The sequence below is a fragment of the Mobula birostris genome, chromosome 3 (genome assembly GCF_030028105.1).
Source record: "Mobula birostris isolate sMobBir1 chromosome 3, sMobBir1.hap1, whole genome shotgun sequence".
Classification (NCBI taxonomy): Eukaryota; Metazoa; Chordata; class Chondrichthyes; order Myliobatiformes; family Myliobatidae; genus Mobula; species Mobula birostris.
In genome coordinates, this window is record NC_092372.1 from 158,117,862 (window position 1) to 158,140,881 (window position 23,020).

Genomic DNA, 23,020 nt, shown 5'->3' on the forward strand with positions numbered 1-23,020 from the left:
GTTTATGGGATCAAGACTAGGCCGGCATTTATTTCTCTGAAACTGACTGGCCTATCAACAACATTACAATGGTTCTGGTATCTCATATGGGTTGAACAGGGTTAGACAGTAGAATTTCTTCCCAGGGACAGAAGTTAAGCCAACGGGTTTTGAATATAATCCAATAGCTTCCATTCTTTTATAACTAATATAATTTTAACTGTCTATCTGTACTCAGTAGCTACTTTATTAGGCACTGTACACTTGTATACCTGCTTATTAATGCAAATGTCTAATCAGTTAATCAAGTGGCAGCAACTTAATGCACAAAAGCGTGCAGATGCAGCAAAGAGGTTCAATTGTTGTTCAGACGAAAAGTCAGAATGGGGAAGAAATGTGACCTAAATGACTTTGATAGTGTAATAATGTTGGTAGCAGATGCAGGCAGTCTCTAGAGTTTACCCAGAGAATGGTGCGAAAAACAAAAAAAAATTCATTGAGCAACAATTCTGTGATCAGAAACTACTTGTTAATGAGAGAGGTCAGAGGAGAATGGCCAGACTGGTTCAAACTTTCAGGAAGGTAACTAACTCAAATAACCACATGCTACAACTGCGATATGCAGAAGAGCGTCTTTGAATGACAACATGTCAAACCTTGAAGTGGATGGGCTACAGCAACAGAAGATCGTGAACATAAACTCATTGGCCATTTTATTAGGTAAAGGAGGTATCGAAAAAGAAGCCACTGAATTTTATTGATAAATAAAATTGCCTTCATGGGATTAAAGATGCTTCGAGATTAGTAGTGTAAATTACTAATACAATCATCGCAAACTTATTGGATTCCTTCTGTAAATCTAAATTCCATGGATACTCCTACGTCTTCTACTTCAATTGCTTTCACAGAATATCATAATTAGGCTTGTTAGGTATGACCTCCCCTTCTGTGGCAGGGGTGATTTGTACAAGAGGGACGTGTTGCACCTGAACTGGAAGGGAATCAATATCCTTGCCTGGAGGTTTGCTAGTGCTGCTCAGGAAAGTTTAAACTAGTTTGGCAGGGAGATGGGAACCAGAGCACCAGGTCAGAACGAGGAGAGATGGAGAGGAAGGTAGACGTCAGGGCCAATAAAAACAGGCAGGAGCAAAGTAATAGATATGATGGGACAGATAGTTTGCAGAGTGTGTATTTTAATGCTAGAAGTGTTATGAGTAAAGGTGATGAACTCAGAGCATGGGTCAGCACATGGAACCATGATGTTGTTGCCATTGCAGAGACTTGGTTGAGAGTGGGACAGGAATGGGTGCATAATGTCCCAAGGTTTCAATGTTTTAGAAAGGATAGTGAGGTAAGGTGGGCCGGGTGGGGGGAAGTTGTATTAGTAATCAGAGACAATATCACAGCTGCACTCAGAAGGAACATAACGGAGGGCTCGTCCACTGAGTCTATATGGGTAGAACTCAAAATTAGGAAGAGTGAAAAAAGGCTAGGGTTGTTGTCATGGGGGACTTCAACTTCAATAATGTAAACTAGGGCCTCCTTAGTGCAAGAGGTTTAGATGGGGCAGAATTCATTAGGTTCATCCATGAAGTTTTCTTAAATCAATATGTATAGTCCAACAAGATGAGGGTTTGTACTGGACCAGGTGTTGGCCAATGAGCCTAGCCAGATGACCAAGCTTTCAATGAGTGAGCAGTTAGAGAACAGAGATTGTTAAGGAAGCTATTGATAATTATTAATTGTTAAGGAAGCTATTAATAAGGGTAAGAATGGACCTTGCGGGAGAGTATTAAATCGGAGCAGGACAAATTACGAGAGCATAAGGTGTTGTGGATAGCATAGAAGATTGGCAAAGAATACAGAGGGATATTGATCAGTCGCAGATATGAGCAGAGATGGAGATGGAGTAAACCTAGCTGAATGTGAGGTGTTGACCTGGGGTGGGGGGGGGGAGTCAAAGTAAAAAGACAGTACAATGTTAAGGGAAAATCCTTACAGTGTTAATGAGCGGAGCGATCTTGGGGTCCAAGTTCATAGTTCACTGAAAGTGTCTACACAGGTTGGTAGAGTGGTTAAGAAGGCATATAGAAACATAGAAAACCTACAGCACAATACAGGCCCTTCAGCCCACAAAGTTGTGCCGAACATGTCCTACCTTAGAAATTACTAGGGTTACCCATAGCCCTCTATTTTTCTAAGCTCCATGTACCTATCCAAAAGTCTCTTAAAAGACCCTATCGTATCCACCTCCACCACCGTTGCCGGCAGCCCATTCCACGCACTCACCACTCTCTGCATAAAAAAACACCCCTGACATCTCCTCTGTACCTACTCCCAAGCACCTTAAACCTGTGCCCTCTTGTGGCAGCCATTTCAGCCCTGGGAAAAATGGCATGCTTGCCTTTATTAGTTAAGGCAATGAGTTCAAAAATCAGGAAGTTATTCTGCATCTTTACAAAACTTTAGTTAGGCTGCATCTGGACGCCCCTTTACAGGAAGGATGTTGAGACTTTGGAGAAGAGTGAAGAAGAGATTTACCAGGCTGCTTCTGGATTAGAGGGCTTGTTTGAATGAGAGATTGAATATACTTGGGCTGTTTTCTCTGGAGAAGCAGGGGCTGAGGAGAGATCTGATCAAGGTTTATAAAACTATGAGAGTCTTAGCGAGAGTAGACAGACAATATCTTTTTCCCAGGTTTGAAATGTCTAATGCTAGAGGGTGTGCATGTAAGGTGAAAAAGGCAAGTTGAAAGTAGATCTGAGGGGCAGGTTTTTTATGTTTGATTGGTGGATGCACTGTCTGGTGTGGTAGAGGCAGATATATTTGGACTTTTAAGAGACATTTAGATAGGCACATGAATGTGGGGGAAATGGAAGGATATGGACATTGTGTAGGCAGAAGGGATTAGTTTAGTTGGCTGTTTGATTACTAGTTTAGTTAGTTTGGCACAACGCTGTGTGCCGGAGGGCCTGTTCCAGTTCTGTATTGTTCTATGTTCTATGTTCCATACTTTATTAGAAGTTCAAACTGCTCTTTTCTGATCAGTTATGATTTCTTATAGAAATCTGCAAAAAGCCTCATATTTTGAAGGTCTTGGCATTAAAATGTGGTGGACTATCTTAGTTTAACCTGCCACTGCCTGTTAGGTGTTTATATGCTCTCCCCGTGCCCATGTGGGTTTCCTGCGGGTGCTCTGGTTTCCTCCCACTGTTGTAGGTTAGTTGGTCATTGTAAATTGTCCTGTGATTAGGCTAGGATTAACTAGGGAGATTATTGGGTGGTGTGGCTCGAAGGGCAGGTAGGGCCTACTCTACACTGTATCTCAATCAGTCAGTTAATAAATAAATGATTTAAGTGAACTGAAAACTTAATTCCTTTCCCCAGAGTTATTCAGCTGCAGTAACTATTGCCAAAATCAGAAAATACTGGAAACATTCAGCAGCTCAGGCAGCATAAATGAGGAAAGCAGCAGAAATAACATTTGAAATCATTAAATCTTTCACCAGAACTGGTGAGATGAAACAAGTTTTGCTCTGTAGCCTCTTGATGATTGTCATCAAAGTTTTCATGTACAACAAAGCCATTGGGTGAGGCAGTGGAGAAGCATCTGATCCTATGGAATTCTCCTCCCAACAAAAAAATAACTAGGAGAAAATTATAACTATGTTGAAGAATTGTTGGGAACAGGAAATAGTGAAACATAAATATGTTGGTAGTTTCTGATTTTACTTTGGCTTTATCCCTGTGACTTATCAGCAGTATTTCTTAATTGTGTTTTTGTATGCCATCAGGTGGAAACCTGAAGTCTCACTCAGTAAGACCGAGACATAAGAAATTGCAGATGCTGGAATATGAATCAACAGTCTGCTGGAGGGACTCAGTTAACTGAGCAGCATTTACAGTGGGAAGGCATTGTTTGATTCCTCAGATTGTCAGCCTTGTAACCCTTACCTGATCAGGATGAGCTCATGGATAAAATGTTCTTGTTGATAACTTTTTGCATGATAATGGATTCAACGATTTTGCTGTCGAAAAGCAAAGTACTGTAAATGCTGGAAATCTGAAATAAAGGCTAATGACGGTTTGTTTTTCCCTCAGGTGCTGTCACATCTGCTGAGCATTTCCAAAACATATTCTGTTGTGTTTTTGTAACAAGCTAATGTTATTTTATCACTTTGTTTTTCCAGGCTGTTGTAAAGGAATCAATCTCTCATTTAACATTTAAGCCAAAAAATGGTTATAATATTGCTGTTGGTGAGAACCTGACATTGGAATTGGAACTATTTACCACAATTCGCCAGTTATTAGTCTTTGACATTACATTTGGAACAGGAATGACTCATCGTCACACACTGGGTGACCATTCACCAGCACTTGAAAGACGTTCTCATCTGCAACTAATGGAAGATTATGGCCTCCAAAACTGCACCTTGCGCATTCAAATTTTTCATACGTACAGATTTGTTGGTGTTTTCAACATTTCAATTGGCCTGTATAATGGAATGGATGTTGTCAATGCAACATTGGCAGAGCTCCTCCACGTCTATGAACGCATAACTAAAATTGATTTACTTCTAGGGGATCGAGTATTACCTTCAAGAACAAATCTTACATTTAGGATTGCAAATGTTATCAATAAAACAGGCGCATTGTGTCTTTGGACTATCCAAAAAGACAACAGTACATTAAGAATGAGAAGAACTACTGAATTGTTTCTCCAGCACTTATTTGAAGCAGCAGGTATCTACATTTTAAAAGTGACAGTTTCTAATCCAATCAGCAGTGCATCATTTAGTATCAGCATTGAAGTCCAAGGTGCAATTGAAGGCCTTTCTTTGACCAGTTCCAGTCCCAAATATTTAACGACTGGCTCCACAATCAGTCTTCATGCTCATGTAGTTCGTGGAACCAACATAACATACACATGGAAATTTAACTCTAATTCTACACCTGTACAAACAAATACACCTCTTATGATGTATACATACTCTAAACCTGGAACTTACTTAGCCGGTGTAACAGCAAGAAACAAGTTAAGTGAAATACTGGGGACTGCCATTCAATTTACAGTGCAAGATCTTGTGGGAGATATAACAACTAGTATTCCCAACATAATAACAGTCAACCAAACAGTAATCATCTCTATCTGTGTGACCTCTGGTACAGACCTGACCATTGAAATACAAGTAAATGGCTCTACTATGTTTACCAGTAACAGTTTTGTAGCAGGTCGTTCACTGGATTTGCCACTTACCTTCAATCAAACTGGGCAGTTGCAGCTGTTGATTCAGGTTGCAAACCTAATCTCTTCAAACAATGTCACATTAACCATTTTGGTTATGAAAGAAATTCATATTGTCGCTATAGAAATGCAGCGGCAACCCACTGTGGAAGAAGATATTATTCTTACTGCAAAAGTTAATGGTAAGTTTTATTCAGTACTGAGTGAAAATTACAATTGTTACCTTCGTCTTTGACATTTCCTATCCTAAAATTTAAAGAACCCTGAAGTGGATGTCATTGGTAATCAAAGAAATAAGGTATGGTTTTGAGTTACAATATTTGTTGCGTGAATGATCAAAAGATTTTACATTGCATTGGAACTGTTCTTGAAACATTTTAAAGTAAGTTCTTGTAGATCAAATTTTAGTTGTTAAACCCAGTACCAGTATGCAAATAAAATGAAACTAATTGTAATAACTGTAATTCTCTATTCCAAATGTTAAATTGCTATTTAAATAAGAACATAAAGATGAACAGGAATAAGCGGTTTTCAACCATACAGTCAATTCGTGACTGATTCATTCTTGGGCTCAACACCACTTTCTCTCTGCCTATATCTTTGACTTCCTTGTAGTTTAAATGATTGCATTCTCTAATAGTTTTCAAGAAACTGTCTCTACTGGTGTCTGACTATCTGGAGCAGAAACATCCAAAGGTTCACAACCCCTTAGGAAAGGAAATAACTCCTGATCACCATCTTAAATCTCTTTTTCTGAAATTCATCCCCCTACTTGTAGATAGCACCACTGAGAAAACAGCTTCTCAAATTTCACCCTGTTATTCACCTCAAAATCTCTCATGTATTTTTATATGATTGCTTCTCAACTTTGTGATCTCCAAATAAGCATAGGCTTAACTTGTCCATATGCTAATCCCTTCATAGAGTCATAGAGAGGTCCAGCACAGACACAGGCTATTCAATCCACCACGTACATGCCAACCAGTGGGCATCCGTGTGCACTAATCCCATCTGCCAGAACTTGGCCCAAACCCTTCTCTGCCTAAACAATTCAAGCATTTGGGTTGCTTAAATGCTGTCAGTGACCCCATTTCAACCAGTCTCTTGTACAATGCATTTCAAATCCTTGCCACTTCTGGATGAAATTGACCCCTTCATATCATATCTAAACCTCTTGCCCTTTCCCCTATCAGAGGTAGACAAAACAAAAGAACAGAATAAAGTTTCTTGCAGTTGGCCCTATCTATACTCATTATAATATTATGTATCTCAGTCATATCCCCTCAACAGCTTCTTCTGCTCCAGGGAAGACAGACCTTGCCTTTTCAGTCTTTCTTCTTAACTAAAATGCTCCATCCCAGATGACATCCTGGTGAATCTTCTCTACACTCTCTCTATCACTGTCACATCTTTCCTATATTGTAGTGCTCACAACTGTATGCAGTATTCCAATTGTAGTTTATCCAAAGTTTTATATAAAATTAGAGCATAATATCTCTGCTTTTGTATTTAATGTCCAGGTATCAATCCAATTAACATTCTTTGCAGTGCCTCTGATATGTACAGTATATCATTCATGAACTATACTGATTAAAACTTTACACAGTATTTTAAGTGTTATCTCACTCTATCATCATTATGTGCCATGTCGTATGACCTGGGCAATCATGGTCTGCCATCTGCCTTTAATCTGAGAAGTTCTAACAAGTTCTTCAAAACTTACGCCTGTCCATTCCTTGATGTAGCTCATGAATGTCATGCGCTGTCGATTGCAACTTTTTCTTTCATCGGTTTTTCCCATCACTGCAAGATGTTCGAGCTTCTCAGTACATGTCCCAGAAATTCCAGCTGCTGTTTCCTCATTAATAATATCAGCTCTTTTCTTATTTTGGCTTTTCACAACACTTCCTCATTTGTTCCTGTCTTTCCACGACATTTTCATTATTTAAAAAAAAACACATTTCTGCAGTTTTAAATCTTCCCTCATTTTGTTTTGATATTGTCCAATATTTGCTTCCATACATTAGTGTGGAATGAATGTCACATCGCAACACTCTGAGTTCATACCCTCAGAAATTATGCTATTCTTTTGTATCTTGTTCAATTGCTCAAATGTGTATTTACCAATCCCAATCCTTCTTCAACATTAGGCCTACCGTTAGATGTTATTATACTCCCTAAGTAATTGAACTTCCATGTTTGTTTAATTGTTGCGTTGCCCAGTTTCAGTGCGCATTTCTGTATTTCTTTCTTCTTTGTGACAACCATACGTTCGGTATTCTTACAGTTGATGGTCAATCCTCTCTTTGCACTTTCTTCAATGACTTTACCCAGTATTTCTTGCAGCTTCCCTTCAGAAGATGCTACTAGCACTTTGTCATTTTTGCATCATGGGTTGTTCAAATTGTTACCTCACTAGGATTCTGATAAAGTTAAATCAAAAGTTCTCCATTTTAATTCTCCTTACCCCTCGCAATAAGTCCTTCATTTCATTAGCCTTCGTTGCTGAAGTTCATGCAGGGGTCTTGGTTTCTGTGCCGCCATATTCTGGAGCTGTCGATGCCCTGTAGCCACTGGGCTGCTGAATAGGCTTCACTCGCCTCAGCGCTGAACGGGCTCCGCAGGGACTCGGGGATTCGGGGATTCGAGGACTCTCCACTTCATGTTCCATGTGTTTCATTTACTTTTTTTTTACTATTTGCGCGATTTGATCGAGAATGCTGAACTGTCTCCATGGCTATGGACTCACTTTCAGGGACTCTGCGGTTATTGTTCTGTATGTCATTTGTATACTTTTTTACTATTTGTACAATTTTTTTTCTTTTTTTCACATATTAAGTGATTGACAGCATTAGATGAATGTTTTTTATTAAGGGGTTCTATTGTGTTTAATTAAATGGATTCTAAATTTTTGGTTTCCTACTGAAAACTTCATCCAGTTATAAGTGAGTCCTTTGTCTCACAAAGTCTCTGCAGCAGGAATTGCAAACTGAGTGAAAGATAATTTTGTGCTAACTATTAAGTTGATGAAATACATTTTGAATGTGTTTGAGCATGCTGTGACAGATCATTTTCTGTTATCAGAATACCTGTGGAGAAATAGAGCATACATATACAAATGGACCCTGTTTGACAATGAGACAGTGACAACTGGAAGTCCGGTTATAATGTACAGGTGTAGAAAAGCTGGGCTTCAGAAGATTGATCTATTTGTTTCCAATCTGGCATCAGAGACTTCAAGTGAGATTGTCCTAAATGTGTCCCATTTGTCTCATGGTCCTCGGCTCATTCATTTGGCTAATATGGCAGCTGGACAGACCGTGACCTATGAATTCAAGGTAACATTTTACAATATTGTTTTCCATAGCACCATCATGGAAAAGGTGGATTTAGTTTTTCCCACGCTTAAAAAGCTTACAGAGTCAGACAGTATAGAAATAGACCCTTCTGCTCAACTCATCCATGCTGGCTGAGATACCCATCAAAGCTGGTCACTTTTGCCCAAGTTTGGCCTTTAACCTTCTAAACATTTCCTATTCAAATACCGCATATTCAGCAGTACAAGCCTATCTTGTTCTAGATGAGAAATATTAGCAAATGTACCTATAAATTAATGGAGCTAGTGAGAAAACTAGTTAGAGACCAGATCAAAGGATCTAAATTTACAAAGCTTGTTAATGAAGACAATATTTAAAAACTATAGAAGATCTGCAGAAGAGAAGGTTGCAAACTTTCTAAGAATCAAAAAATATTATAAATTTGAAGCTGTCAGTGCATTGGGTTGTCAACTTCGGATATATTTCATGAGGACTCAGTTTATAATTTGCGTTCAGTCAAATACGGAATTTCAGCTGTTGCATCAGCTTACAAACCGAGCAACACACATCAAAGTTGCTGGTGAACGCAGCAGGCCAGGCAGCATCTCTAGGAAGAGGTAAAGTCAACGTTTCGGGCTGAGACCCTTCGTCAGGACTAACTGAAGGAAGAGTTAGTAAGAGATTTGAAAGTGGGAGGGGAGGGGGAGATCCGAAATGATAGGAGAAGACAGGAGGGGGAGGGATGGAGCCAAGAGCTGGACAGGTGATTGGCAAAAGGGATATGAGAGGATTATGGGACGGGAGGCCTAGGGAGAAAGAAAGGGGGAGGCCTGCTGTGTTCACCAGCAACTTTTATGTGTGTTGCTTGAAATTCCAACATCTGCAGATTTCCTCGTGTTTGCAAGTGGTCCTGACAAAGGGTCTCGGCCCGAAACGTCGACTGTACCTCTTCCTAGAGATGCTGCCTGGCCTGCTGCGTTCACCAGCAACTTTTATGTGTGTTGCTTGAGATTCCAGCATCTGCAGATTTCCTCGTGTTTGCGAGCTTACAAACCTAATCACTTCAAACAATATTATGTGAAAAGCATTGTTAGCTAAGGAAACTACTTTCGATGGAAATTTAATAGCACTCCATTGAAGAAGATATCATTCTTAGTACTAAGATTAATGATAAGTCTTAGCACAATGTTAAATGCATTACTACTTTTACCTTTCATTGACATTTCTTACACTAAAATTTAAATAAACTTAAATTGCTTGTGATCAGTTGCCAGGAAATATAAGACATGCTAGTGAGTTATAGTATTTGTTATTTGAATGATCAGTTATTGCATTGCTTTCAACCTGCCCTTGAAACAATTTACTAGCCCTGGTTATTGGTTTCATCTTTTAACCTACTGCTCTGCCATTCCATCCCCACATTTGTGATTGGCTGCGTCACTTCGCTAGATCAATTTGAAAAGATTTTCTGACCTGTGAATCTAATTTATTAAATTGGAAGGAATAAATGTAAATTGCTGCTTCACCTTGAAGGAATGAGTGGTGAGAAGGTAAGGTGAGGGAGCTCCTGAAGTTACACAAAAAAAAATTGCCAATATTTATTGCCTATACCTAATTGCATTTGAGAATATGGTGTTGAGCCACCTCGAGGTACTACATTCCTTCTGGTGAAGGCACTCACACAATGATGTTGAGTAGAGGGTTCCAGAATGTTCTGACCTTGTGGTGCAAGAAACTAAATTAGGGAATGCAATTGAAGGTGTTTGGACCCAGGGCACAGAATTCAATATTGAGTCCTGCAGGCTGTGACCTGCTAGGTAGCAGATGAAATATTTTTCCTCAACTTAATACTCATTGTAACAATAGAGGAAACCACATACAGAAAAGGCCAAAATGGGAGTGGAATGGGGAATTATATTGGCAGACTACGGGGAAATCAGGGTCACCTCTGCAGACTGAACATGGATGCCCTACAAAGTGCTATACCAATCTACATTGCATTTCTCCCATGTGGAAGAGACTGCTTTGTGAACACTGAGTGCAGAAAAACACAGTTGAAAGAAGAAAAGCAAGTGATTCAGTGCTTGAATTTCTGAAAGGAAACAGATTACATCTCCTGCATTTGCATTGGGAAGTATTATCACATGGGGAGTGGTTGGTAGGGATTGAAGAGCAAACCAGTAAAGAAAATGTTAGCTTTGAAATGCTGAAAGGAGAGGAGTGGGGAATATGAGTTTACTGATTGGAGCTGTGGGAATTTACAAAAGATAATTTGTTGAATGTAGAAGTCAGTGGGTTGAAGGTGGGGACTAGGGCAACTCTTTGCTTGTTCTGTCCCGGAGACAACTTGAAAGCAAAGATGTAGAAATCTATGGGTTGTATCCACTATGGTAGAAGGAAAGCTATTGTTCAGGAAGAAAGAAGAAATTTTGGCAGCACCTGTGATGTTAGTTTCATCAATGGGAAAAAATGAGACAGACTTGGAGAAACTGGGAATCCTTACATGAAGCGGTGTGGGAAGAAGTATAGACAAGATAACTGTGGGCTAGTGTGTAATGGATGTTTATAACAAGTGCATCTTCTGATAATGAAATGGAAGATCCAGAAAAAAATTGACCATTGATCTTCAAAACTAACCCAATAATATGAACTGAGTATATGTAAAACCAAAGCTGGCTGTGATCAAAAACTACTTCTGCCCCATCCTGCCACTTTCTTCCTTAAACACCTCATGTTTCTTTCTTTACCTAGGAACCAGAGATATCAGATGCAGGAATCTAGAGCAAACAATCTGCTGGAGGAACTCAGCGGGTAGACCAGCATCTGTGCTGTTCTTTCATCTATCCTTCCATTTTCCTTTTTCTCCACCTTGTCATGATCTTCACATTCCTCAACCCTGCTTTCCTTCCTTTCCTTTGCCTTCTTCACTTGGCCCTTTACCTTCGTATCTTTCATTCCTCTTCTTACGATTTCTTTTCAAATGTGCTCTCGTCCCTCATGTTGCAAGGTGCAGTTATTTCACTTACTTTTCTCATCTTATGTGCCTTAAAAGGTATTACTTGTTTTGACTCTGTTACGTATTAAAAATTGATGAACCAAAATAATGTTGCATGATATTCATTGGTGAATCTCAAATAAAAATATGACTTCTCCCTTTCTCCTCCTTATTCTTGTCCACCTGCTTGTCCTGATAATGGATGCATGGATAGATATTTTCATTTGGATCAGGCTTTTGAATCCTCAGATAAATTTTGTTTAAATCAGTTTTGTTTTCCTTTGTACCTCCATCAGATTCAATTGTTTATGGTACACTATATTACTATTAAACAATTCAAAATCTCTTTTCACAGAACATTTCTTGGGACATGGAGGAAGTTGTAATCCAGTTTGGTGATGGGAACACGACAAATATTTCAGTTTCCAATTGCAGTAGGTACAGAAGTAACTTCTTCATATTTTAATAAGAAACAGAAGAAAAACATTGAGCAATAGCAAGAATACACTCAAGGAAGCAGTAAATATGGGTATAGAAACATCCAAGAATAGTGAAGTATATGCTGCAGGTACAACTGTATAATATAACTTATGTTTTATCATGGTCGTTATTCATTGAATATCATCATCTGGTTCTATTTTAAAAACAGATAATGTGTCTTGTTTTTCAACCAATTGTTTAATTATAAACTAAGCTTAATTTTAAAAATCTAAACTTATGGCAATTATGTTTTTCAAGATTCTCAGTTATAATGATATTGGTCTAGGCATTTGGATGCACATTAAATCTTCCTGAAACACCAAAATCCCATGGCTTTTGAGTCTACAAATCTGAAGCCAAAAATCACTGATTACTGGACATAGAGTCATAGATCAGATACAGGCCCTTTGGCCCAATGAGTCAAGACAACAATGGTGCCCACTCATCTAGTCTCAATGTGGTTACACTATAGATTGATATGTACTTTAAGTGAATTTAAAAACAATGCTTTCAGCTATTGTAAGTGTAAACCTAGATGCACACTGTTATTTCTTACCATTGCACTGCATAGAATTGTACATTCAGTGTGCTCAAGGAATGATTGTTTTTGATAGCGATTGTTAAAATGAATTTATTCAATAACGTGATGTAATTAATCAGAATTAGGTTATATGTTGATGTACTGTAATTTTTAACTTCTTGTTCTCCTGTTTAATGATGGAAATATTTTATAGTTTCAGCATCAATCACACTTATTCATATGCTGGAATATACAGCATTAGTGTCTTCTTCAGTAAGAATATTATTACTCTGTCTTCAACCATTGTAATTCAGGATGTTATTGAAGGCCTTCATCTTACTGGTCCAAAAACCCTGAGCCTATCTACAAGGTAAGCTCAGAACAGCATGTAGAATAACCTACAATACTGCAAATAAGTCAGAATTACTTCCTAGGGGGAATATAAAACAGGCATTTATAAAACAGAGCACGTGCTTTTCTGGGGTTTTATATGGCTTATATGTATATCCATTTTCTAATAACTAAAATCTGCAGAGTTTATTGTAGTGGTGTACCAGATTATCTCAAATGTATGAAGTACTAAATGTTGGCTATATTAGGAAAAGATGCTCCTGCTATGGAAACAGATCAGCTGCCAATGGCTGAAGTCATCAGTGTTATCAGATCTGACTCTGAGCTCATGGGGGAAACCACTGATGAAGAGGTCAGATTCTGCTATTCCTCAATTCCTCAAACTCAAGGCAGAATGGAAGAGAGGAACCACTAGGTTGTATATGTGTGTAGAATACATCTGCTCATAAAGTAATGTATTTGTGTTTCCTTGATTGAAGAATTGTGTGTAAACCTCAGTGTGGTAGAGATCAATATCTTGGACCTGTGATGTGGTACAGGGAGAAGTTAATGGACAATTGTTGCATCTCCTTTGCTTACATGGGATGTTGCTGGGAAGATCGGGTAGAGGACAGAAAACAAAGAGGTTCACGCCTCTAAATCTAAATAATGTAAACATGAGACAATCTACAGATGCTAAAAGTAGAAAGCAATGCATACAAAATGCTGGAGGAGCTCAGCAGGTCAAGTAGCATCTATGGAAATGAATAAACAGTTGATGTTTCGGGCTGAGACCCTTCTGCAGGATTGAGAACGAAGCGGGAAGATGTCAGAATACGAAGGTGGGGGGAGGGGAAGGAGGCCAGCTGGAAGGTGATAGGTGAAGCTAGGTGGGCAGGAAAGGTCAAGGGCTGGAGAAGAAGGAATCTGATAGGAGAGGAGAGTGGGACTATAGGAGAGAGGGAAGGAGGACGGGTCCCGGGGGAGGTAATAGACAGCTAAGAGCAGGTAAAAATTAGAGTGGGGAAAAGAGGAAGGGAAGCAAATTTGTCCGAAGGAGATATCAATATTCATACCATCAGGTTGGAGGCTACCCAGATAGAATATAAGATGCTGGGGTGTGGGCTACACCTTATCTAAATAACAATCAGCTGTGGACTTCAAGATGACTAGTAGTATATGAGCCACAGAAGTACATGGTAATAATCAGGCAAGTAAAGCATTTTCCTTTACACTCCAGGTGGAAGATGGAATGTCATTGTGGGATCAGGAAAAAGAATACACAGTGCAGGACCTGCTTTTACAGGCATAGTTTTATGTGACTGATCCTGTTGTGGAGGCCAGGTCGTTGGGTGTGTTTAAGGCAGAGCTTGATAGGTTCTTGATTCAACATGGCATCAAGGGCTACAGGAAGAAGGCTGGGGAGTGGGGCTGAGAAGGAGAGAAAAAAGGATCAGCTATGATTGAATGGTGGAGCAGACTTGATGGGCCAAATGGCCTAATTCTGCTCCTATGTCTTATGGTCCTATGGTCTAAATTTCAAACTTCGTATCCACCAATACTCCAGGTGTGGCGTCTCCAGAAGAACTATACCAATTCAAGCAAGGAACTCATCAGCCCCTTCAATTGGGCAATCAGTGCTGGTGTTGCTGCACTCATTCAATCAATAATTCATAAAAACTAGCAGTAGATCCATTCCATAGGATTGGACCAATTTTACTTATTTATATATGTACACTGCCATTAGATTGTTAGAACTTTTACCTTTGAAGCTATCATAAATTCAACCCAACCATACTATTTTAGCATCCAATTTATTGACATTTCATACTGCAAGAAGTGGTGTAAAACATGTGCCAGCTGCTTGCTGAAGAGGGGATAAAAGATATTTTTATTTGAGTTTAAACAGACATTTCTTGCTTGCTTTGATTTTTGAGATCTGTAATGTTAAATCTGCTTTATTCCTCCCCAATAGCCCACTTCAACCTTCCGTTGCAAAATGGACTGCAAAACTTTCAAATGGATCAAACTATATCTTTCAGTGGCTGTATTCAGATGGCAAAATAAATCATACTGTCATCGGCCCTAGCCAGGTATGATACAAAACAAGTGCAGACTGTACTAGTGATATGCTGGCATGATACTTTGAGTAATCAATGTGTAACAAGATTCATTTTTCAGTTCACTGAATTCTTGATATCATCGCTTGGGCATATATTATTCGGACAAGGCTACTGTTTTCACTGAGGTTTGCGATGCCACTGGACTGACGGCATCCGTCTACCTTAGATCAGGCATGGTGCTGGAATCTACTTCAGCTGGGTTGGGGTTCAGGTTTGATTAAATGTAGGAATTATGCCATAGTTCCTGAATCAAAGTGAAGCATTCAGTGGAGTTTAGCAGTTACCGATGAAGCAACTAGCAGAGTGCTTATGACTGCTGTCACAAATGCCACCCTGAGTTAATTCATGCATTGTTCAAATTTAGCAACTTGCCTGTCTCCAGCGTGACCTGTTCATCTCCACAGAGCGTTAATGAATAAATTAAACACTGCTAGTGGTTCTAGATCAGATGTCAACAATGTCTGAATTATAAAGACCATATATAATTAATAGAGGAACACAGAAAATGCTGGACAAATTCAGCAGGTCAGGCAGCATCTACGGAGTGGAATAAACATTCAATGTTTCAGACTGAGACCCTTCATTAAGTCTGGAGAGGAAGGTGTATAAAGGCAGAATGAGAAGGTTGGCGGGTGGGGAGGGGGTAGAAGCTAGCCAGTGATAGGTAAATCCGGGTGAGGCGGAAGATGGAGGGGTGGGTGAGGGGGAATGAAGTGAGCATCTGGAAGGTGATAGGTGGAAAAGGTAAAGGGGCAGAAGAAGGAATCTGATAGGAGAGGAGAAGGGACCATGGATTAAAGGGAAGGAGGAGGGGCACCTACAGGCAGGTGAGGAGAAGGACAAGTGTTTATATCAATAATGAAAGAAGAATCTATTAACATTAATGCCAAAGTTCACTAAATCAGTTTGCTGAGACATATGTGACGCAAAAGAAAGTTGAAATTTTAATTTGTTACCTGAGAGAAAAATATTTTCTGGGTTTAAATAGTATCCATTTGTTACATTAGCATTTTCTGATAAACACTTTGTAAGCATAATGTAAGAAGTGACTATTATACTGGAATATGTTTAAATTTCTTTCTTTATCTGATTGAATGAAGCTGTTTTTGTTGAACATTCACAATATTAAATATGGTCATTTTTGACTTCAGCTCACCATGCAATTGTCAAAAGATTGGATTTCATTTTAATCAGTGTAACTATAATATAGGCCAACTCTGCAGTAACATTTAAGGTCAAATGCCAGATCTCCATAACGTTGTGAAATGCAGATCAACCTCCAAGTTAATCAATCAGTGGGCGGATTTAAAAATTGCTTAGTTAAGTTGCAAACAGACACATTCAAGATACAATAACAGAACGTTTGTAACAGGATTGTTCAGGTTTCTGAAAGGCGGATCATGCATAACAAATCTAATGGAGCTTATTTCAGGTTGTAACTACCAGTACAGATGAAACAACCAATGGCTTTTGAGAAAGTCCTGCATAGGAGTTAGATTGCAAAATTAAAGCACTTTTGATTGGGAGCAATGTACTGTCATGGATTGAAAACTGGTTAATGGTCAAACTAAGAAAGTAAGAATAAATGTGTGGCAAACAGGGACTTGAAGGGGGATATAAAGAGGCTCCAATGTGATTCAAACACTTGGGAGACTGGGCTGATACCTGGCAGTGAGATAATCCCCCTCAGATCAATAAACAGAAAGACAAATCATTATCTGAATTGCGATAAATTGGGAGAAGGGAAGTGGCAATGTGACCTGGATGTCCTTGTGAACAAGACACTGAAAGCAACGATTCAGGTACAGCAAGCAATTAGGAAGTCAAAGGAAATATTGGATTTCATTTTTGGAGCATCTGATTGCAGGAGCAAGAATGACTTGCTGCAGCTGTACAGCCTTGGTGAGATCCCAGCTGGAGTTTTGTATGCAGTTTAGGCTTCCTTGTCTGAAGGAGAATGTTATTGAAGGGAGTGTTATAAAGGATTACTCGATTGATTCAGGATAGCAGACACCAATGAAGAGAGAGTGAGTTGTTTAGGACTATATTCTGTAGAATATAAAAGGATGAAAGGAGTTCTCAGAAGTCGATAAGATTCCAACAGGACTCGACTGACTCAATACAAAGAGGATGTTTGTGGTGGCTTCAGCGTCTAACATTAGAGTTCACAGCTTTAGGAGTTGCTTAATATAATTCAGAATCTAATTTAGGATGAGAAATTTCTCATCCGGGGATGCTGAACCTATGGAATTGTCTAACACAGAGGGCTGTGGAGGCAACAAAAAAGGAGGTAATGTTTTAAAAGGGATCAAGGGATATGAAAGAAGGCAGGAACAGAGCACTAACATGGATGGTCATTTCTGACGGTGTTAAATGGTGGAGCAGATGCCTTCTCCTACTTGTATTTCCTGTGTTTCCTTTAAAACTTGAAGAGTTTAACTTACATACATCGCTGCTTCATCTTTAAAACCGAAAAAAATTCTAAGTTCATTATTTGGAATTGCACAGTATTTTTGATCTATATCTCTTTTCAGTAAACATTTTAAAGTTTTTTTTTCATGGGAAGCCCACAAACCTAAGATTTAAGACTTTAACCAGCATCTTAACTCTCTCCTTTCAGTTAATTATGACAATCAACTCAACTGGTTTAATAACTGTGGAGGTTGTGGCACATAATGAAGTGAGTCGTGCTAGAGCCCACATGACGACAGTGGCTCAGTATCCGGTCCTGAGCATTGCTGTTACCGTGGCTCGTGTAGCTCTGCACAAGGCCAGTAACATTGTGCTGAAAGTAAAGCCCAAACAAGACTACATCATTTCAGTAGATTATGGCGATGGAACAAATCAACTTTTTGAATCAAAACAACTTAATTTCCAAACCAGCTGCTTGGAAACTGCATTTTATTGCTTGATCTTTGTTTTTCAACATACGTACAGTGCTGTTGGTCAATACCTTCTGAATGCTACAGTATCTAATAACATTAGTAAAATTGCATCAGCAGCCATTGCTGTTGTTGAGGAGCCCATTACTGGTCTTCAGTTGATTCTGAATTCACCAAGTGTGATCAAGTTTAAAGACTATATAAATGCAACAGCATCAGTCCAGACAGGAACGGAAGTTATCTTTCAGTGGATCATTTCTGTACCTCACTCCCATCCCTTCATTCTTACTCAAGGGTAAGTTACAGTATACTGATATATATAATGAAGTGTCTGCGTTTATATTTGAACTACACTGTATTTACACTTGATTATTTTGGGTGATAATAATCTGTAAAATCAACTGTAGTCAGTGATTATCTGTTGGTTTACTGATCAACCATTCTTTATTATATGCCAAAAGTTTGAAGCATTAAATCTTCATCAAAATGCTAAACTAATGAGGCTTTTGTAAATATACTTAAGCCTCAATATCACTCACCTAATTCCCACTAGAAGGTGCAGAGGACTGGAAACAAGACGATGCAGATTTATGATGAGTGGCAGCAAAGTTTCCCATACAGCAAGCTTTGATGATTTCAATGCCACTTCCTCACAGAAGAGGGGGGAGATATTCAAAAAGAATTTTTTCCTCCTGAATCTACATTGATTGTCATGAGTTAGGCCATGCTTTACAGGTAGTTCATAAGTTCCATTGTTTGAGAGAGAATTGAAGTACAATGGCTGTGTGTTAGTTAACAGCTTATCTGTTTCTGTTCCTCCTTGCTCTACTCCATGTACGCTCATGAATGTGTGGCCAGAGTCTGCTCTATCTCCATCTATAACATGGCAGATGATAGCACCACAGTGGGCTGTATCTCAAATAATGATGAATTTGGAGTGCAAGAAGGAGACAGACTTTAGTGACGTGGTGTCACGACAACAACTTTTCCTCCAGTCTCAGCAAAACTAAATAGGTGGTCATTGACTTCAAACAGACGGGCAATACGTATGTTCCTGCCTACATCAACAGTGTTGAGGTTGAGACATTTAAGTTCCTAGGACTGAAGTTCACCAATGGCCTGTCCTGGTCAAGCCACATAAATGTCCCAGCCAAAAAAGAAAGATCACCAACACCTCTGCTTCCTCAGGGAGCTAAAGAAATTTTGCATGCCCCCATTCACCGTTACAAATTTTTATCAACACACAATAGAAAACATCCTATCTGAATGCATAATGGCTCAGTGCGGTAACTGCTCTGGATGTGACTGCAAGAAACTGCAGAAAGTTGTGGACACAGCTTAGCCCATCATGGAAAACAGTCTCCCCTCCATGTACTCTGTCTATACATTATCACAGACTCAGTAAAGCGGCCAGCGTAAACAAGGATGCCCACCCACCCGGACATTCTCACTTCAGCCCTCTTCTATTGGGCAGAAGATACAAAGAACAGAAAGCATGTGCCACCAGGCTCAAAGAAAGCTTCTACCCCACTATTTTAAGGCTGTTACTTAGTTCCCCAGAATGATAAATTGGACTCAACCTCATAATCTACCTCGTTATGATATTGCACCTTATTGTTTACCTGTGCTGAACTTCATCTGTAGCTGTTACACTTTATTCTGCGTTGTTACTATTTTATCTTATTCTGTCTCAGTGCACTGTGTAATGATCTGATCTGTATGAACAGTACGAAAAAAAAGCTTTCACATGTGATGATAATAAAACAACTTGTGAACCTTTAAAGTAAAAAAGGGACATTTGCAACTTCATTGATAATCTTGAGGCTATGCATTGGCGACACAAAGAAGCCCTGTAAAAGCAGCAGAAGGAATACATTACACATCAGCTTTACCACCAGGCAGCTTTTATCCTATCTGGGAATGAGTCTGTGATTCCCTCATTGGGCTCATCGGCCACCTAAAACCCTCAAAACTGAGGGGTTACCTCAGAAGAAGAAGACTATTTTAGTGTTGCTTACCCTTTCAAGTCAAGGAAAATACTTAATACTTCTGAGGCATCTTCAGTATTCGGCCCCATTGAAGGGTCTCGGCCTGAAGCATTGACTGTTTATCCCCTCCATAGATGCTGACTGATTTCCTGAGTTGCTCTGGTACTTTGTGTGTGTTGCTCAAGATTTACAGTATCCAGACATCCCACCTCTCCTGGAAGTTCCGGGAGTCTCCCACATATAAATAGTGGCTCCCTGATGCCCGCAAATTATATACACTATCACGGAAATCAATTTTTTTGAGAGCGAGCGAGAGAAAGCAAGAGAGAGCGTGCATGCGCAAGAAAGAGCGAGAGCAAGCAAGCGAGCGAGAGAGAGCGCGAGAGCAATCAAGCAAGCGAGAGAGAGCGCGAGAGCAATCAAGCGAGCGAGAGAGCGCACGAGAGAGAGCAAGAGCAAGCAAAGGAGTGAGAGAGCGCGAGTGCGAGAGAAAGCAAGCGAGAATGCGCAAGCGAGAGCGCTTGAGAGCGCGTGAGTGACCACGAGAGAGAGAGGGAGAGAGCGCGCGCCATGGCAGAGTGTTCCAAAAATATATATAAAACGTACGTCACCCTAAACTACCGTAAAGTGTACCCCTGCCTAATAGAGGTCAAAGTAATGACAGTGTTGCTTGCTGCACTGTTTGCAACAGTGACTTTTCTATTGCCCATGGTGGGTTAAGACTGTAAAAGACGTGTTGAGGTGAGTTTAACAGGTGTCATTCATTCATTAGCATAGCTAACGTCATTTAAACTAGCTGGCTAGCTGCTCTCCCGGAAGTCTCCTGCAAATTGATGGTGCTACCTCCCTGAAATGAGTTTTTGCAGGGTGGGATGTCTGAGTATCTGTAGAATCTCTTGTGTTCCATTTGCTTTCTTATTTATTTCATCTACCTAACCTGCGACCTATGTCTTATCAATATGATTGCCATGCCTTACAGAGGTTTTCCCTTATCACTCCATAAGCAATCCTGGAAAAAAGTATCATGTAGTCTGAAGACTTATTACTGATCCTGAAGTTCCATCTTGTACTTTTTGTGGTTCTTTAGGTAAATCATTGCCTTTCTGATCTCTTTTTTCGTTCTTTTCCATGTTCTACTCAGCAAACTCAAAGTGTCTTCCATTTTAATGCTATCATATATAAAGCAACAGTTACATTTCATTTTCATTTCACTTTTGATATGGTCGTTAATCAATTGATGATTGTTCCTGAATGTTCTGATCCAGAGTATATATTTATTCTGCACAGTCAGCACTATAAAATACTCAGTTTGTCTTTATCAAGGTACAGTTGAACAACTTGCCTATCTCGCAGGTTTCACTTCCTTCATTTCCCTAATCAGTCAAAATTCCCAAATAGTACAGTAAACTTTTTTATACCCTTTACTAAATTACTGAAAATAGATGGTTAATAGATTTTTGTGGCATATCACAGTATTATAGCTGTTTCATGTCTTAATTCTTGTTTTCCTTCTTTTAGGGGAAATCTTATCAGTACAATTAGTTACCAAGCACTTGCAGGAGGCAACTACTATATAAAAGTAACAGTGTCCAGTCCACTCTATAGCACTCCTTTCAGTCGATTGCTTCCAGGCATGGTAAAAGTAAGAACCCCAATTGCGGGTTTACAAGCATTGTTCCCCTTTAATAGCAATTGTGCCAAGCTTCTGCGGCAGCCAGATGGTACTTACGCGACTCAGATTCTGGGCTTCAGTGTTCATGCCTTCGCTGAAGATGTGAAGTTTTCATTTGACTTTGGAGATGGTTCACCACTGCTTATTGTGAGCGGACAGAAGAGTAGCTTTGACGGTACATCTGCAAATGGACGTCACAAGTTTACCAAAGGTGGGTGTGTGGATAATAATGCTTTTAGATAAACTTCACTCTTCCTCCATCATATTACTTATGGACATATTCCAGGTGATTAAGCCAACAGTGTCTGAAAATGAACCCTATTTGAGTTTATGGGCTTGGTCAGTTTTTTCCCACACTACACAAAGATGTTGTATCCTAATTTTTTTTAGATTTGTTCAGTTGCTATGGAATGAAAAATAAAGCTAGGAGAATTATTACATCTGCTCTTTGGTACTCTGGAAAGCGAGTTACAGATTAAAACTAATAGGGGAATATTGCAAGTAAAGCAGAAATTTTGAAATGTTCACCTGGTAAGTCAGCATCTTTGGAAAGAGAAAGGCAGAATTAACACCACAGGTCAATGAACTTCTTGTTCTACTGATGCCAGCCGACCTGCTGTGTGTTCCCACAATTTTCTCTTTCCTATTTCAGATTTGCAGCATCTGCAGTTTCCTTGGGTATATCTGATCCACCCATTGGATAAATAGGAGCTGAGACTAATAATATTTTTATGCTGTCCAGACAGAGAAAACAATAATTTGACACAATTTAAACAAATCATAATGGAGCTGGGCTTTGATTCCAGATATAACACTGAAAAGGCAAAGAAAGCTATTGCAGATTGTTCTCTGGATAAAGGTAGACAGATCTGTATAAAGGACATGAGTGTAGTCTAATGCATTGGAAGGTAGAGGCTGCAAGAGTGTACCATGGTCAACCATATTAAAGACTGCAGACCACTGGAAAAGTTTTCAATGACTTTTCATGACAATCATGAGATGTTTTTTACTTTATTAAGGATTATTTTATTTGAGTTTCAAGACAGGTGGGTATGGATTTGAGGCAAAAGCAAACTCAAGAACTTCAGAAAAGTTGGAGAGTTCAAATTTCAAAGTAAATCTATTATCAAAGTACATATATATCACTATATACAACTCTGAGATTCATAATCTTGTGGGTATACTCAATAAATCCATAATAGAATAATAACCATAACAGAATCTATGAAAGACTGTACCAACTCACGGCAGCAGTGAAAAGAGAGCATGACCTAGGCTGTGAGGGTTCCTGATGATGGACGCTGCTTTCCTGTGACAGCATTTCGTGTAGGTGTGCTCAATCGTGGGGAAGGCTTTACCTGTAATGGACTGAGCCATATCCGCTACATTTTGTAGGATTTAATATTCAAGGGCATTGGTGTTTCCATGCCAGGCTGTGATGCAGCCAGTTGATATACTGCCCACTACATATCAGTAGAAATTTGCCAAA

The 23,020-nt window shown here is 39.4% G+C and overlaps 1 protein-coding gene across 9 annotated transcripts in view; it reads left to right on the plus strand.

The window, feature by feature from the left end:
• The window catches only part of LOC140195372 (polycystin-1-like protein 1), a 241,758-nt gene that overhangs the window by 64,714 nt on the left and 154,024 nt on the right, over nt 1–23,020 (plus strand). For all 9 annotated transcript variants that reach the window (XR_011885446.1, XR_011885445.1, XM_072253568.1 and 6 more), the window contains exons 8-14: nt 4,170–5,406; nt 8,309–8,562; nt 11,892–11,974; nt 12,751–12,906; nt 14,842–14,959; nt 17,610–18,166; nt 21,378–21,742. Coding sequence is in view for 7 of the 9 variants with exons in the window: in XM_072253568.1 (XP_072109669.1) it covers nt 4,170–5,406; nt 8,309–8,562; nt 11,892–11,974; nt 12,751–12,906; nt 14,842–14,959; nt 17,610–18,166; nt 21,378–21,742 (2,770 nt within the window). In the remaining 2 variants the exon portion in view is untranslated. The remainder of the gene's footprint in view (nt 1–4,169; nt 5,407–8,308; nt 8,563–11,891; nt 11,975–12,750; nt 12,907–14,841; nt 14,960–17,609; nt 18,167–21,377; nt 21,743–23,020) is intronic.